This window comes from Epinephelus lanceolatus, chromosome 9 (genome assembly GCF_041903045.1).
Source record: "Epinephelus lanceolatus isolate andai-2023 chromosome 9, ASM4190304v1, whole genome shotgun sequence".
Taxonomy (NCBI): domain Eukaryota; kingdom Metazoa; phylum Chordata; class Actinopteri; order Perciformes; family Serranidae; genus Epinephelus; species Epinephelus lanceolatus.
Genome location: NC_135742.1, coordinates 17,187,729 through 17,200,438, shown reverse-complemented (window position 1 = coordinate 17,200,438; position 12,710 = coordinate 17,187,729). Strand labels below are relative to the sequence as shown.

At 39.0% G+C, this 12,710-nt stretch overlaps 1 protein-coding gene across 8 annotated transcripts in view; it reads right to left on the bottom strand.

The window, feature by feature from the left end:
- Positions 1-11,936, bottom strand: part of dmxl1 (Dmx like 1) — a 76,635-nt gene extending 64,699 nt beyond the window's left edge. For all 8 annotated transcript variants that reach the window (XM_078170622.1, XM_078170623.1, XM_078170624.1 and 5 more), the window contains exons 1-6: positions 11,696-11,936; positions 8,471-8,724; positions 6,865-6,990; positions 1,353-1,430; positions 847-925; positions 335-479 (exon numbers count right to left, since the gene is read on the bottom strand). In XM_078170622.1, coding sequence (XP_078026748.1) covers positions 335-479; positions 847-925; positions 1,353-1,430; positions 6,865-6,990; positions 8,471-8,557 — 515 coding nt within the window. In that variant the 5' untranslated portion in view covers positions 8,558-8,724; positions 11,696-11,936. The remainder of the gene's footprint in view (positions 1-334; positions 480-846; positions 926-1,352; positions 1,431-6,864; positions 6,991-8,470; positions 8,725-11,695) is intronic.
- Between the last annotated feature and the right edge of the window lie 774 nt (positions 11,937-12,710).

Sequence of the window (12,710 nt, the reverse complement as noted above, 5' to 3'; positions counted from 1 at the left end):
TCCTGACTTTGCACCCAAAATGCTGTCCAAACTTAAATCTATAAATGGCAATGCAGCCTCTATAATTGTTGTCCGGGAAAGAGGTAGAGTAGAGGTGTGGAGAAAACAAAAAAGCTTGAAAAAAAATTAAATACAAGCTCAAATCACCCAGATGCAGATATACATTGGCTGGCAAAATATGGTAAGTGATATGAGGTGGAATTTTTACTTGAAAAATGAAATTCCCTCAAGAATAAGATCACAGACAACATCCGCAATTATTACAAATCACTAGAGATCCCCAGGTAATAGACAGATAGCATCATGTGCTAAGTTTGTATATCTCAGTTCTTACTTGCTCTGCCAGATGCAACTCCAGGTCGAACGAGAGTCTCTTATGGTCATCCCTGTCTCCTTTCCTGCTTCCTTAGCTTCATCTTTCACTCCATCAACATTAGACCACAACTGGATGCTGCTAGAGCCTGTTAGGAGAGTGCTGCCTGGATATACAGAAACACATTCACTCCATCAGTACAGAAGAAAAAAGGAAACTTGAAAGCATACAGTCCAAGACAGATTTATAATCAACCCAACACTTTTTTTAATATATAACTGTGCATATGCTGGTATTTATTAAAAGGAGCTGTATGCGACATTCAGAGCACATTCAAAACATGCATGTACAGCTGGATAGGCTAACACAACAACAAACGGAGAAGCTTAGATTATTACACACACAGAAGGAGCGTGACTTCATTCTCTGCTCGGGACACCATTAATGGTGTCAGCAAATAGTGGTTTGCTGCTATGTTTATGTGCTGAATGTTGCGTACAGCACCTTTAAGAGAGCACTATTGATCAACGTACCTGTAGGGTGCCAGGCCAGGTTTCGTACCATCGACTGTAATACAAATTGACCAGTCTTCTGCCATTGGCAGTTCAACTTCTGTACAGAAACAACAAACAAAGAAAGTCAACATTACTGTTCAAAATAGGACCAGTTATGACACAAATAATATTCTTTTGTTTCTTATATCAGTAGTTACGACTGCATAACAAGAGCCAACAGTGAAGCTGACTCCATGTGAGCCACATGTGATCAGGCCACATGGACAACAGCTTCTGCAGTAAAAGACTGTACTGGGCTGTGTTAATCTTTCCATTCCTTATGACTTATTCTCTGACTTCTCCAACAACAGAGGAAGAACAACAGCTCTTCCCTGGTGACTTTCTGATGTGTTTGGTGGAACAATATTCTTCTCTATTTCAAGTATCAAGGGAGCACAGCCTGAAAGATAGAGGTCTGGTTTTTTGGGATGATGTTAATACATGCACGACTAGACTGTGACTGGAAGATAATGTAGGCAACTCACAGTCAGCGACGTGTCTTTTTGATCTGAGAGCTGAACAGGCTCAAAGACGCACACAATGCTTCCATAGGAAGCTGCAATCTGTCAGGAGAAAAGAGAAAAGACAACCTGTTAAATATTAAAACATGTTTTATGATACAGAATAAAAACACATCACTGAAAACATACTTATAGGAACCATATCTTATTAAATATGTAACACTCAATTACATTTCTAAATGGGCAAATAAACTAAACCTATAAAATTATTGATGTAAATTACTATTAAACTTACGATGTTTGAAAGATACATTTAATTTCATTGCAAAATAATTAGCTCTATGTTTATGTAATAGATGAGACGAGAACAAAATCCTCCTTTCTGACGACTTAGACAGTGAATAATGAGTGTAGAGCCTAATTGGAAGCAAACAAAGACAGAGCTTGCCATATAAACCATGACATGTATAGTCCCCAGACGACAAACCAAAAATTTCTTAAGGATAAAACAACCCAACGATGAGTCACTATTGTCTCGTCTACCGTATGCACACATCCCATTCATGCATTGGTTAAGGGTACATGCTCAAGCGCTTTCCATGGGAGCCGCAGTCACAATGTTAAACAGACTGAATGGGTGAAATTTCTGTGGCAGTGAACACAAATAACAAGCTAAATAAGGTCTGGGTCTTGGATAATACAAGCTCTGTCTCTATTGGAGTAAATAATATGCCTACTGTCACAGAGCGAATACCATGAAGGAATGAGTCACACACTCACACTTGCAAATGGGCATGCATTAATTGACACAGGCACACACACATGCATGCCACCACATTCACAAAGCACGGTCTCATAAAATCTTTCGCGACAGATTATAACTCATGGCATAATGATACATAAGGAAAACGTATCTGTTTTTGGGGACACAGTTCATATTAAATTAAATTCCAGTGGAAAGCAACATGTAACACATCTATGCTGTAAAAGAACAATTTTCTGTCACTCTAGTCCAGGGTACAACGTTGTCAAGTCAACATATTGTAGTTCTGTTATATGAGCAGCAAAAGAAGAAAAAAAAATGAGTTATGAAACAATAAGTCCTCTTTTCCGTGGTAACAACGATGACGATGTTTTGGTCAGATTGTCATAAAACCCCAACAGAGATTTTGCAATCATATTATGCTGCATACTACAACAGATATCTTAAAAGGGATACTATACAGGATTTCCCTAAGAACAATATAGATATGAAAGTAATCCTTCTCAAACATCACATATGACCCACTAGAAGTGTGTGGCTCTGTCCTCTGCCTGTATTTATTTTATTTTTATTTTGCTGTGTTCGGGAACTTAAGCAGCATGTCTCCAAAAGGAGGCTACAAAAAAGCAAATACAGCAACACGAAACAGCAAGCAGACAAAAGTGAATGACAATTCCTGCATAGTTTTTCTCAACATCGTGGGTAAACCTGTTTTAACTTAACCAAGATCGCTCTGCCCTTTTAGAAAGCTAACCATTGTATGAATAATAATAATTAAAGTTAATTTAATACCACTGATTGCTGGTGTTAGAGGAGGGTGCTCCCTTTCTTGTTTTTAAAATATTACTCTACATGCATTTGTTTTTAAACCCTGAAAAAGTATAACCTGTCAAAGTGTTGATGACAACAAACAGGCATTCAAACTGTGAGATAGTCAAACACAGTGTGAAAACAATGAAGTTATTCTAGTCTTGTAATTTAAATAAACCTACTCCTCCTTGTACAAAAGTAAACTCTTAATGACATTAAGCAATGCAAAGTTCAACCAGGTGGAACACAACATTAAATGTAGTGCGGCTGCTCTTTTCAGTGATTATGTTGTTTGCTGTAATTTCAACAACGTCGCACAATAATGTGGCGTTTAATCATAACAAATTACACATTCAATCTAATGATTTCGGAAAATACATGTTTCATTGCAGTGGGTCATTACTGCTTACAAAATGCATCTTAAGTGCTACCACACAGCGTGAGCGCAGGGGATGTGTGCTCAACAATTCTGTGTAAACTAATAGCATTGCAAATATCACAGTGTGGAGCGGGGCAGTGAGGTGGAACTGGCGAGCCTACCAACTGAGCATGCTTAAACAGATGCTAGACCAGGCTGGAGGCATGTGAGGTTACTTCTGGCCCAAATGAATTGGATTAAACATCACATGAGGGGAGTGTTGAGGAACTGGGTGAGCTTTTTTTTTCTCCTCTCATCTGAATTAAAATCAGGCCTGTCTCCTGTTTCAACAAGGCTACCACCATCCCCAATTAGAAAATAAACCCAAATCACAGTGATGGGCTGGCACTGAGTGATGACTTCTGCCTTTAATATCTTTATGGAGTGATTTGCCAAATTTATGAAGATGTAGTAATCCTAATCCCTTTTTATTTGATTGCAGCAGTGTTACTTAGTAACTAAGAGGAATCGTGACTACTGTGCCTGTAGCAATAATGCAGGGTGCTGCTGGGTTGCTTTGGTTTACATTGAAAAAAACAATAGCATATCTCAAGCTTGATTAGTATGGAAGATGAGCATTACGGGTATGCAGACATGCTTCAACTTAGAACTGAGCAATATATCGTGTTGTATCAAAGTCGTGACATGAGACCAGATATCATCTTAGATTTAGAATTTCATAATACTGTTAAGTGCTGTCTTTTGTGATTTTAACTGAAAATTGGTGAATAGATGTAAATGTCTTCTTGCAATCACTGCCATTAAAATTAAAAGAATTCAAGCTACATGGTAATATGATTATAAACAAACCCTGCAGAGATATGGCCCACACATCGCACAGATTCAAATCTGACCTTTCACAGCTTTGCAATTAGATTTTATGGCATCACTCTATGGGGGGGAAAGGTCCTAAACTCCAGAAGAAACTACTCTAACAACCCAGGCAGCTCGAGTTAGAACTGAGAGCGGGTCAACTAGTGTTGTAGTGAGTCTCAACCAACTTTTTCAGAGTTCATATCTCAGTTTTTTCAGCTTTTAAAACTTGTGAATGTCAAACTCTTTAAACCACAGTCATGAAGCAGTGAATTCCAAACTAGAGGCCTGTGCTTAAACATACAGAATAATTCATCCTTGCTCCTCAATACTTTTTGCAACTGGGACCAACCCCAACACCACCTTCCCTCACAAAGTCGACCTGAAAACCCGCCAATCCAAGTAAAATCTGATCCAGTTCTACACTTAGACTATTCCTGTGGCAAACCGAAAGTGTACACGCAAGCAGTTCTCTTGATGTCTCTCCGTGCCACAGATGGACTCGAAACACAGTTCAATAGAAAAACATCAGAAGGACTGCTCAACAATAAGCCGTTTTTGCAGATCTGTCCCAGATACAAATTATAAAAAACCTCACAACAGATCTTTTGTTTGAGCAACACTTAAACCTGTTTTGGCGCCATTAAAGGGATTATCAGTGGCATTACATCAGTGACTGTGCCTGCTGTACCACTGCTTGCTTCAGTGGGTGATTTTTCTCCCACTTGGAGTTGATGACAAGAAGCTTAAGTTCATTAAAATAGCCTTTGATGTTGCCAACAAATCTCTTCCCTGAACACATGGGCTGCCAACACTTAATAAAAGAGTTTGCCATTAATGTGCTTTGTAAAACAGTAACAATTAATCTATAACACAATCTGAGAACAATGGAGTCCTGGACATTTGGGCAGGATATATTAGATATGCATGATTTCGCTGACACTGTAAGCTGAGCGTGCCTACCACACTTGATCAAATATTTCCACCAATCCCACTTGTGTGGTCATTAAAATCAAGTGGAGCAAGAGGAGGAGAACTGTGCATCAGAGCGCTGTGCAAAAACCCACATTTTAGTGCCCTGACTTTTTCTACTTTTGAAGTCTGATGTCTGTTGGAGTTGGATATATTATTATTGTATCACACACATTCTGCATTGTTTGTACAGTGGGGAAAATAAGTAGTTGACATTTTTTTTCAATAAACATATTTCCAATGCAGATATTTAAATGACATTTAGACCAGACATTGAAATTAACTTAATTAAACGATACAGATAACGAAATTGTAACATTCCAATCAATAGAAAAATGTTATGTGCAGAAAAATGTAATGTTAAGAAAAAAAAAAAGAATTGAACATGCTAAATGAAATTAATTAAATACTTGGTGGAGGGGCCTTTGTTTGCAATGCCAGCTTCAAAATGCTTCCTGTGCAAAGAAACTAATGTCTCACAGATTTTGGCCCATTCTTTCACACAGACACTTTATAAATCTTGAAGATCTGGGAGGACCAACTGGTGAATGTTGATCTTCAGATCCTTCCACAAACGTTCTATGAGGATTAATTCTGGTGACTGACTGGGTCATTCAAGCATGTTTATTTTCTTCCTCTGGAACCAAATGAAAATCTCCTTTGCACATTTGGATTGTTGTCCTGCTGGAAGGTCCAGCAGTGTTTTATCCTCATTGTTCTGATGGGTGGCAACAGATTCTTATCCAGATTTTCCTGTTACATGGCTTCAGTCATCTTCCCTCTGATAATATGGATACTGCTGGTACTATTAGGCCACATCCACAACAAAATTGATCTCCATATACACAAGCGCTTTAGCACAATTCCAGAACTACTGTCCATCTATTCTAACACGCCTGGAAATGCATATTACATGATGATTCATGTACACTGGGCATGTGTGGATGTAAACAGGAAGCAGATTGTCTACGCTGGGGTTGGTTGCTAAGTTACAGAAAACACTGTGGAGATGGCGAAAAATAAAACCAGGACTTTCTCTGCTTAGACCAAAGACTAGGTGGAACTGTTACTGAAAGTAGCAGCCCGTTTAAGGAGTTCCACAATGCCAGAGCAGTGTGATCACTAGGCTAAAACTTGGCAATTGTAATGCACCTTAGAACGAAAGAACATTAGCGTGGAAGTGTTCTTAGAGTCATATGCAGAGCCATTTCTCCTCCAAACATGGTGCATCATTTTGTTGCGGAAAAGCTCGTTTGAAGTTTGCTACACAATGTTTACAGAAGTCTGTAGATTAATGGGAGAGTGTGATTGGACCAGACAAAAATCAATCAACTTTTTTTATTGGAATGTTATGACTTGATCTGTGTAGTTTAATCAAGGTAATACCAATGTCTTGTCTAAATTTCATGTAAATAACTGCATTGGAAAAATGTTTTTTATTGAAAAAAAAAGAAAAAAAAAAGAAAACGTTTTGAATATTTATGTCCCCCGCTGTTTTTTCCTCAACATTTTTGGTAGCAAATCCTTTATATTTTATTAATCTACAGCTCAATGTTGACCTTCAGCTAAAAAAGAAAAATAATTTTCACTTGAATATGTTTTCCCAGTGATTACCTGCACAGTATGAATGAATCAAATTAAAATAAAAAATATTTATTTAAACTGAAATGTTTGTACTTGGTATTGGTATTTCAGGAACAGCCTGGTTTGAACACAGCCTGAGGACTCAACCTGAGGTAACACCACTCCATTGCTCTTACCTGTCCACCCTGCGATGAGCAGTCGACACACCCGACCTGGATGTTGCCATGTTTGGCCCCTGGGATGATCTGCAGTCGCTCAAAGTTACTGCCCAAAATCACCACGTCACAACCTGACGCATAGGCCTATCAAGAGACAGAGGAGACAGCAAGAAGAGGAGAGAGCTGAAGATGACACTCAGAGCCACCCAGAGAGAACTACATGAGGGGTCACTTGAACGTCACTTGTCCTGAAGCCAGTGTCACTGCATCAAGCATGCCACCATATGACAGCAGTGGAGTACAAGCAGACGAAATTAGAATTCAACACTCTATTTCTGACTCTCAGAAGGAGATCTTCACATGAGCTGTGATTCACTGCAACTCTGCCTCCTTCACAAGTACACACAGACGAAAAGAAGTAGTTCTCCATTGATCCAGTCTCTGAATAGCACTGCAGAAGTACCTCATAGAGTTTGCTTTGAGATCACAGAGTGCAAAAGTAGTCAGAGGTACTGCCTTTGTATTTCAGACACGCAGTCCTTAAACCTTCACTTACAAAGACTTCCTGCAGTAGAGGGAAGTGTTTTTGCGCTATTAAGCAAGATGCAAATTATACAGCAGTTAACATAACACAATGACACAGGCTACAATCTCATGCAAATATATACTAGCTTTGATAAAATCAAGCATTTGATCAAGCCCACACATCCCTATCTGCTAGATGCTGGACAATGATGGAGGGAGCTCATTATGGCCTTTTGTCCCACAGGGGACAAAGAGAATAAAGGAAGTAAGAAACACATCAATTGCAACTTGACAAATGCTTTCATCTGAAGTTCTTTTTTATAACATATGTGTATATGTTTTTGGCACAGGTAAAGGCCTGGCTAATTTAATACCTTCTCTACGCAGTGAGTTAATCCTAGACCTGGGTGAAACTGACAAAGCTAATATTGTGTTTTGTCCACAGAGTTCTCTGCAGTGTTAAACAGTGGAAGTGCTCCACCTCGCCTGAGACAAAGACACCTACATCATAAAAATTAAAACACTTGGGAAAAAGAGTAAAGGTACTATTTCACACAGCAAATGCCATGTTTCATGAGTGCAACTATTGTTTAGGACGTCATCTACTCAGCACAGGCATATCACTTCTGCAAAACTATTTCCTAGGGGTAAAACCACAACCTTGATATAAATGATGTGGCAATGTTTGTGTTTAATGGTTGCTGCAAAACTGAATGTGAAGTAATCTTAACTTCTCAGAGAGAAAAAAATACTGTGCGTACGCTGACCACAAAGAAAGAGGTATAGTCGTTTTCAAATATGTCAAACAAGCTCAATGTAAATTTTATCACTCATCTGTAAAGCAAGACAACAAAAAGAAGCATTTTGGGCCTATACATTAAATTTCCAATTTTATTAATCATAATGCATACACTGCACCAAAAGCTTCTTGGCATCAGTGCTTTTTCCATACTGTACTTTTGCTCTGCTTACTACATTTGCATTCAAAACAACCCAGTGAGCTAAAATCTGCTCTGACGGATCAGTTTGGCCACCCTTTAAGAATCAGAGCTCTAAAATGGCTGGAAGAGAAATATTTCCAGAGCTTGAAATATCTTACCGTGAATGGCACATTGTTGACGCTCCCTACAGAGAAACAATTGTCTCCAGGGTTGACAGCCCCTGTGAGGACCTGATGGAGATTCATGACTCTTGTTTATAGTCCCCTTGTGTTCCTTCCTCCTCTCTCCTTCCTCCTCTCTCCTTTCTCACAACACCCTCCCACTCCAGGTGAGATTCATGGGAAACCATGGGAAGGAAGCCTTCATCTTCATCTGTAGCCTGTAATTTCACTTGAGTCTCTCTACAGGCTTGCTGTGAGGAAGAGAGGAGAGATAAAAACGGAGATGTAAACAGAGAATGTTTTGGTTCAGTAAGCCTCAGGCCTAGAGTATATTACTAACTCCATGATATTGACTACAAATTGATTTAACACTCAGCACTTGTGATGTTATCAAGAATTCCTCCTTGACAGATGATCTGCTAATTGTTTCTGTTGCACTATATTGTGCATGCAGAGCATCAGGTGCTCCTAGATCTTTTCCGCACAGGTCCAAAACTGCATCAAATTTGTCTCACAATGGGCCCTTGATGCACAAAAACACACTGGTTGTGTTGTCAGAATGTCCACTACTAATAAGCATTAAACCTTCTTGGCATACAGACAGCTAAATAAAAGGCATATTGATGTCAATGCTCATTTGATCCTGGTGGCCTATCTCAAAATCCATTAGTGTCAGACGGTTAACATTGAGAGTTATTTCCCTGCAAAATAAATGCTGTCAGCTTGATTGCTGAAAAACTAATTGGCATGTATAGGAACTGGAATGACCATCAGGTAGAAAACAGCAGGGTATTATGGGGGAGGGTTTTAAGGGAGGCAGAATTTCTTGCAGTGTGGCTACTGTGTGACTGTCATAGCAAGATAAATCTAGTTAAGTCATTATATAGAGTGTTTAAAACTATAAGGCAGGTTATATATAGAACAATTTCTACAGATGTACTGAGGTGATGGAAGTAGGTCGAGTTATTGGGTGGGTGACATCAGATAAAGCTGAGAGATACGGAGAAAATCAAATATATCACAATACTTTTGACCAAACACCTCGATATCAAAGTCAAAATAATATTGTAGGCTCTACTTATAGTGCTTTGGCAAAATATCCCACAATGAGATTTTTAACAAATGGGTCTAATCATAAGTAATGAGAATATGACAACAAGTGTGTAACGGCAAATAACAGAGCAGCTAGATTTCAGAAAATTACATGACTTTGCTGTGATGCAGATTTTAAAACCAGCAACAGACAACACTTAAGATGTTATGATATCCTACACCTAAGATGATATCTAGTCTCATATCACATCATCAATATACTATCAATATATTGCCCAGGCCTAACAACAGATAATACCAGCACTGACTTCAGTATTTCCTGTCTACGTGCTGTACTGTATTTTACCTCTGAATGCTAGCAACAAAGCACGTCTAATACACACAAAAAAGCATTGTTAAAAGGGTGCAGAGCAGGTGTCAGTGAGCCAAGTGGGTCACCAGTGCAGACACACCTTACCTCAGCACTGCAAGACATCCTAAACTCCTTTGTTTTAATTAGGGGTGACCGATACCACAAAATGTGGTTTCGATCCAAGTAATACAGGGCCAGAATTGACCACATCGATACTGATATGCTTTTTTTTTTTTTAAATTATGCAGGGCATACTATACTTTCATATAGGGAAAAACAGTGTGCCATGATTTATTAGGTGAATATCTGATAATAGTTTGCTAAAATAACAGCTGATGATGACCAATAACAGTTTGAAGAAGATCTGATTTGACTAAAATATCATTTTAATTACTATATACCTGGATAATCTTTGCCTGAGACTCTATAAACACACTGCCAGTGAACACTGTCTCTGTGTTAGTTTGGATGCTGAGGCATTTACCTCCTCCTCCTTTCTTTTTGGTATCAGCTCCAAGTTTTCTTTCTCGTGGTTTTTGTCCTCTTTCATTAAGCCATCACGGATGCTAGGATCCTGTTGACGCTAGGATCTATTCTCAAAATGAAAAAGTGGTATCAACAGCAGTGATTGTCAAATGCTGTGCTGCAGCACACTGGTGTGACATGATGCAAATGCAGGTGTGCAGTGGGATTTTGTGATAACCACATATTATTACTGCAATATTCAAATGGGCCTATACAGAGAGTTATGGATCAGTTTTGAATTGACTGTATCAGTATGTTATGGGCACCCATTTCCTAATAAAAAAGGCAAACTCTACCTTAAAAAATCTAATGTAATCTAATTTTTTTTAAAAAATTGTTCATGGGGAACCTATTTGTCACCAGTGACGTGAGGGAATTTTAAGCCTGTGACACATCACATTGTCTTACATTATCTTACATTATTTCCTGTTTAAATGAATGTATTATTGGTGCCTTGATGTGATTTTAAAACGTTTGAAATTAATTCGTGAATCATCTGTTAATAAATATTGATGAGTAATGGTTGGTTGTCAATTGCTATTTGATATTTGTGGATAAAAACAAACATTTCTGTTGTGGTAAGAGTGATAACACACAAGGATATACACACAGGTGTGCCTTGAGATTTTGGCTTGCCCTTTGGTGTGCCTTGGGCACAAAACGTTTGAAAACAACTGATCTGTGTTATCGATATTTTCTGCCTACCCCTTGTTTTACAGTGTTTGTCCCCTAAACTTTGCTGCAGGCACGGGTAGGTAATTGAGGAAACCAACATGCACACTAAAAAGACATATTAATCCATGTCACGTCTTCAGATGCTTTACTTGTACATACAGTATGTTTTCACTTTGGGGGCGCAATAACTTGTGATTTTAACCTTACACCACAGAATAACATGTGTTGAGTAAAGTTAAGTGGAAAATAAGTCCGTAAATGTTTGGTCACAGCACCAATACAAAGTACAGCAGTAACGCTGCGGTATTTAAAAACTGGAGAAAATGTGAGTTATGTTCCCTGTGCTGTGGCAACTCACGTGATAAAGTTTCACAAGCTACCACATTAAACACACCAAATGACACCGCACCTGAGTAACACTGTGTCACCCGTACAGATTAAACATATAACCAGCTATGTGCCAGTGATTTTAAGCAAACTCTTCTCACAGTAGCTACCTGTTTTTAAGTTGTCGAATCATGACGCTAACTTAGCTGTCAAGTTTAGCTAGCCATCTGCAGTTTGTAGCATAAACACCTTGGCGCGACCAGTGTTTGAGACAGTAATTAGCTGCTTACCTTGTGCTGCAACTCTGAAACCTGTCCTGCTGTAAATACAATGATAACATCCCTCACAGCTGCTCTTTTTGATGAATGTAGCTCCCCAGCGCCAACTAAATGTTACGGATCCGCTCTGGTCAGTTAGCTAGCGTTAGCTCGTGCTAGCTTGTGAAGCTCTCTTTTAGCGAGCTCCTGAGCTAGAAAGCTAGCTGTAGGTCACAGGAGGCACACATTTAGTGCCTGACAATCTCTGCTGGCCAAGACGAGTAGCCTGTTACTTCTCAAAATGCTAACCACAAGAAGGAGCCAACCTCTCCCCAAGGTTAGCAAATGTTAGCTTCCAAGGAGGAAGCTTTTCCTTATGTTGAAGATGTGTCATGATCATGACTGTTTCGCTGCAATGCATTATGGTCCTTGTAGTTGCGTTCTGACCGAAGCAGAGCATAGCAGCATAGCATAGCACACACCTGCGTACTGTAAAAACAACATAGAGAGAAGAAATAATATAGCTTACATTCTTTCTCAAGAAATTATGTTATTAGTTTTTAAATATTATTTTAACCTTTTGTAACGGCTGTAACGGAGGATTGTGGTTGTACCGGCTTGTGGTGAGCACCTCCCCAGGTGTGGCTGAACTTTTGTTACACTTGCTCAACTGACAAAATGTCAAAATGTGGAGAAATAAAAAATTATAGACTACTTTAACAGCTGTTAAAGTAGCTATTACTTAAGAAACTTAATTTCATAGATTTGGGAACATCATTTTATCCAGCCACGGATATCAAGATGAGCCACCAGCATCTGTGAACTTAGTAAGTAAGATCTCTGGAGGTGCTTAAGCTGTTAGAAGAAAACAATGGTTGTACTTTGGTGTGACCACACCCAACAACGGTGTGATGGCACACTGACAGACCCTCAGGTACACTTCTGCATCACCGCAGTCAGGTGAGAAGTCAAAGTAAACTGCTGTTTCCTGCATTCTGGTGAATATTTATGCACCAATTTGAGCCTTTTCTGCATCAATTTATGTCTA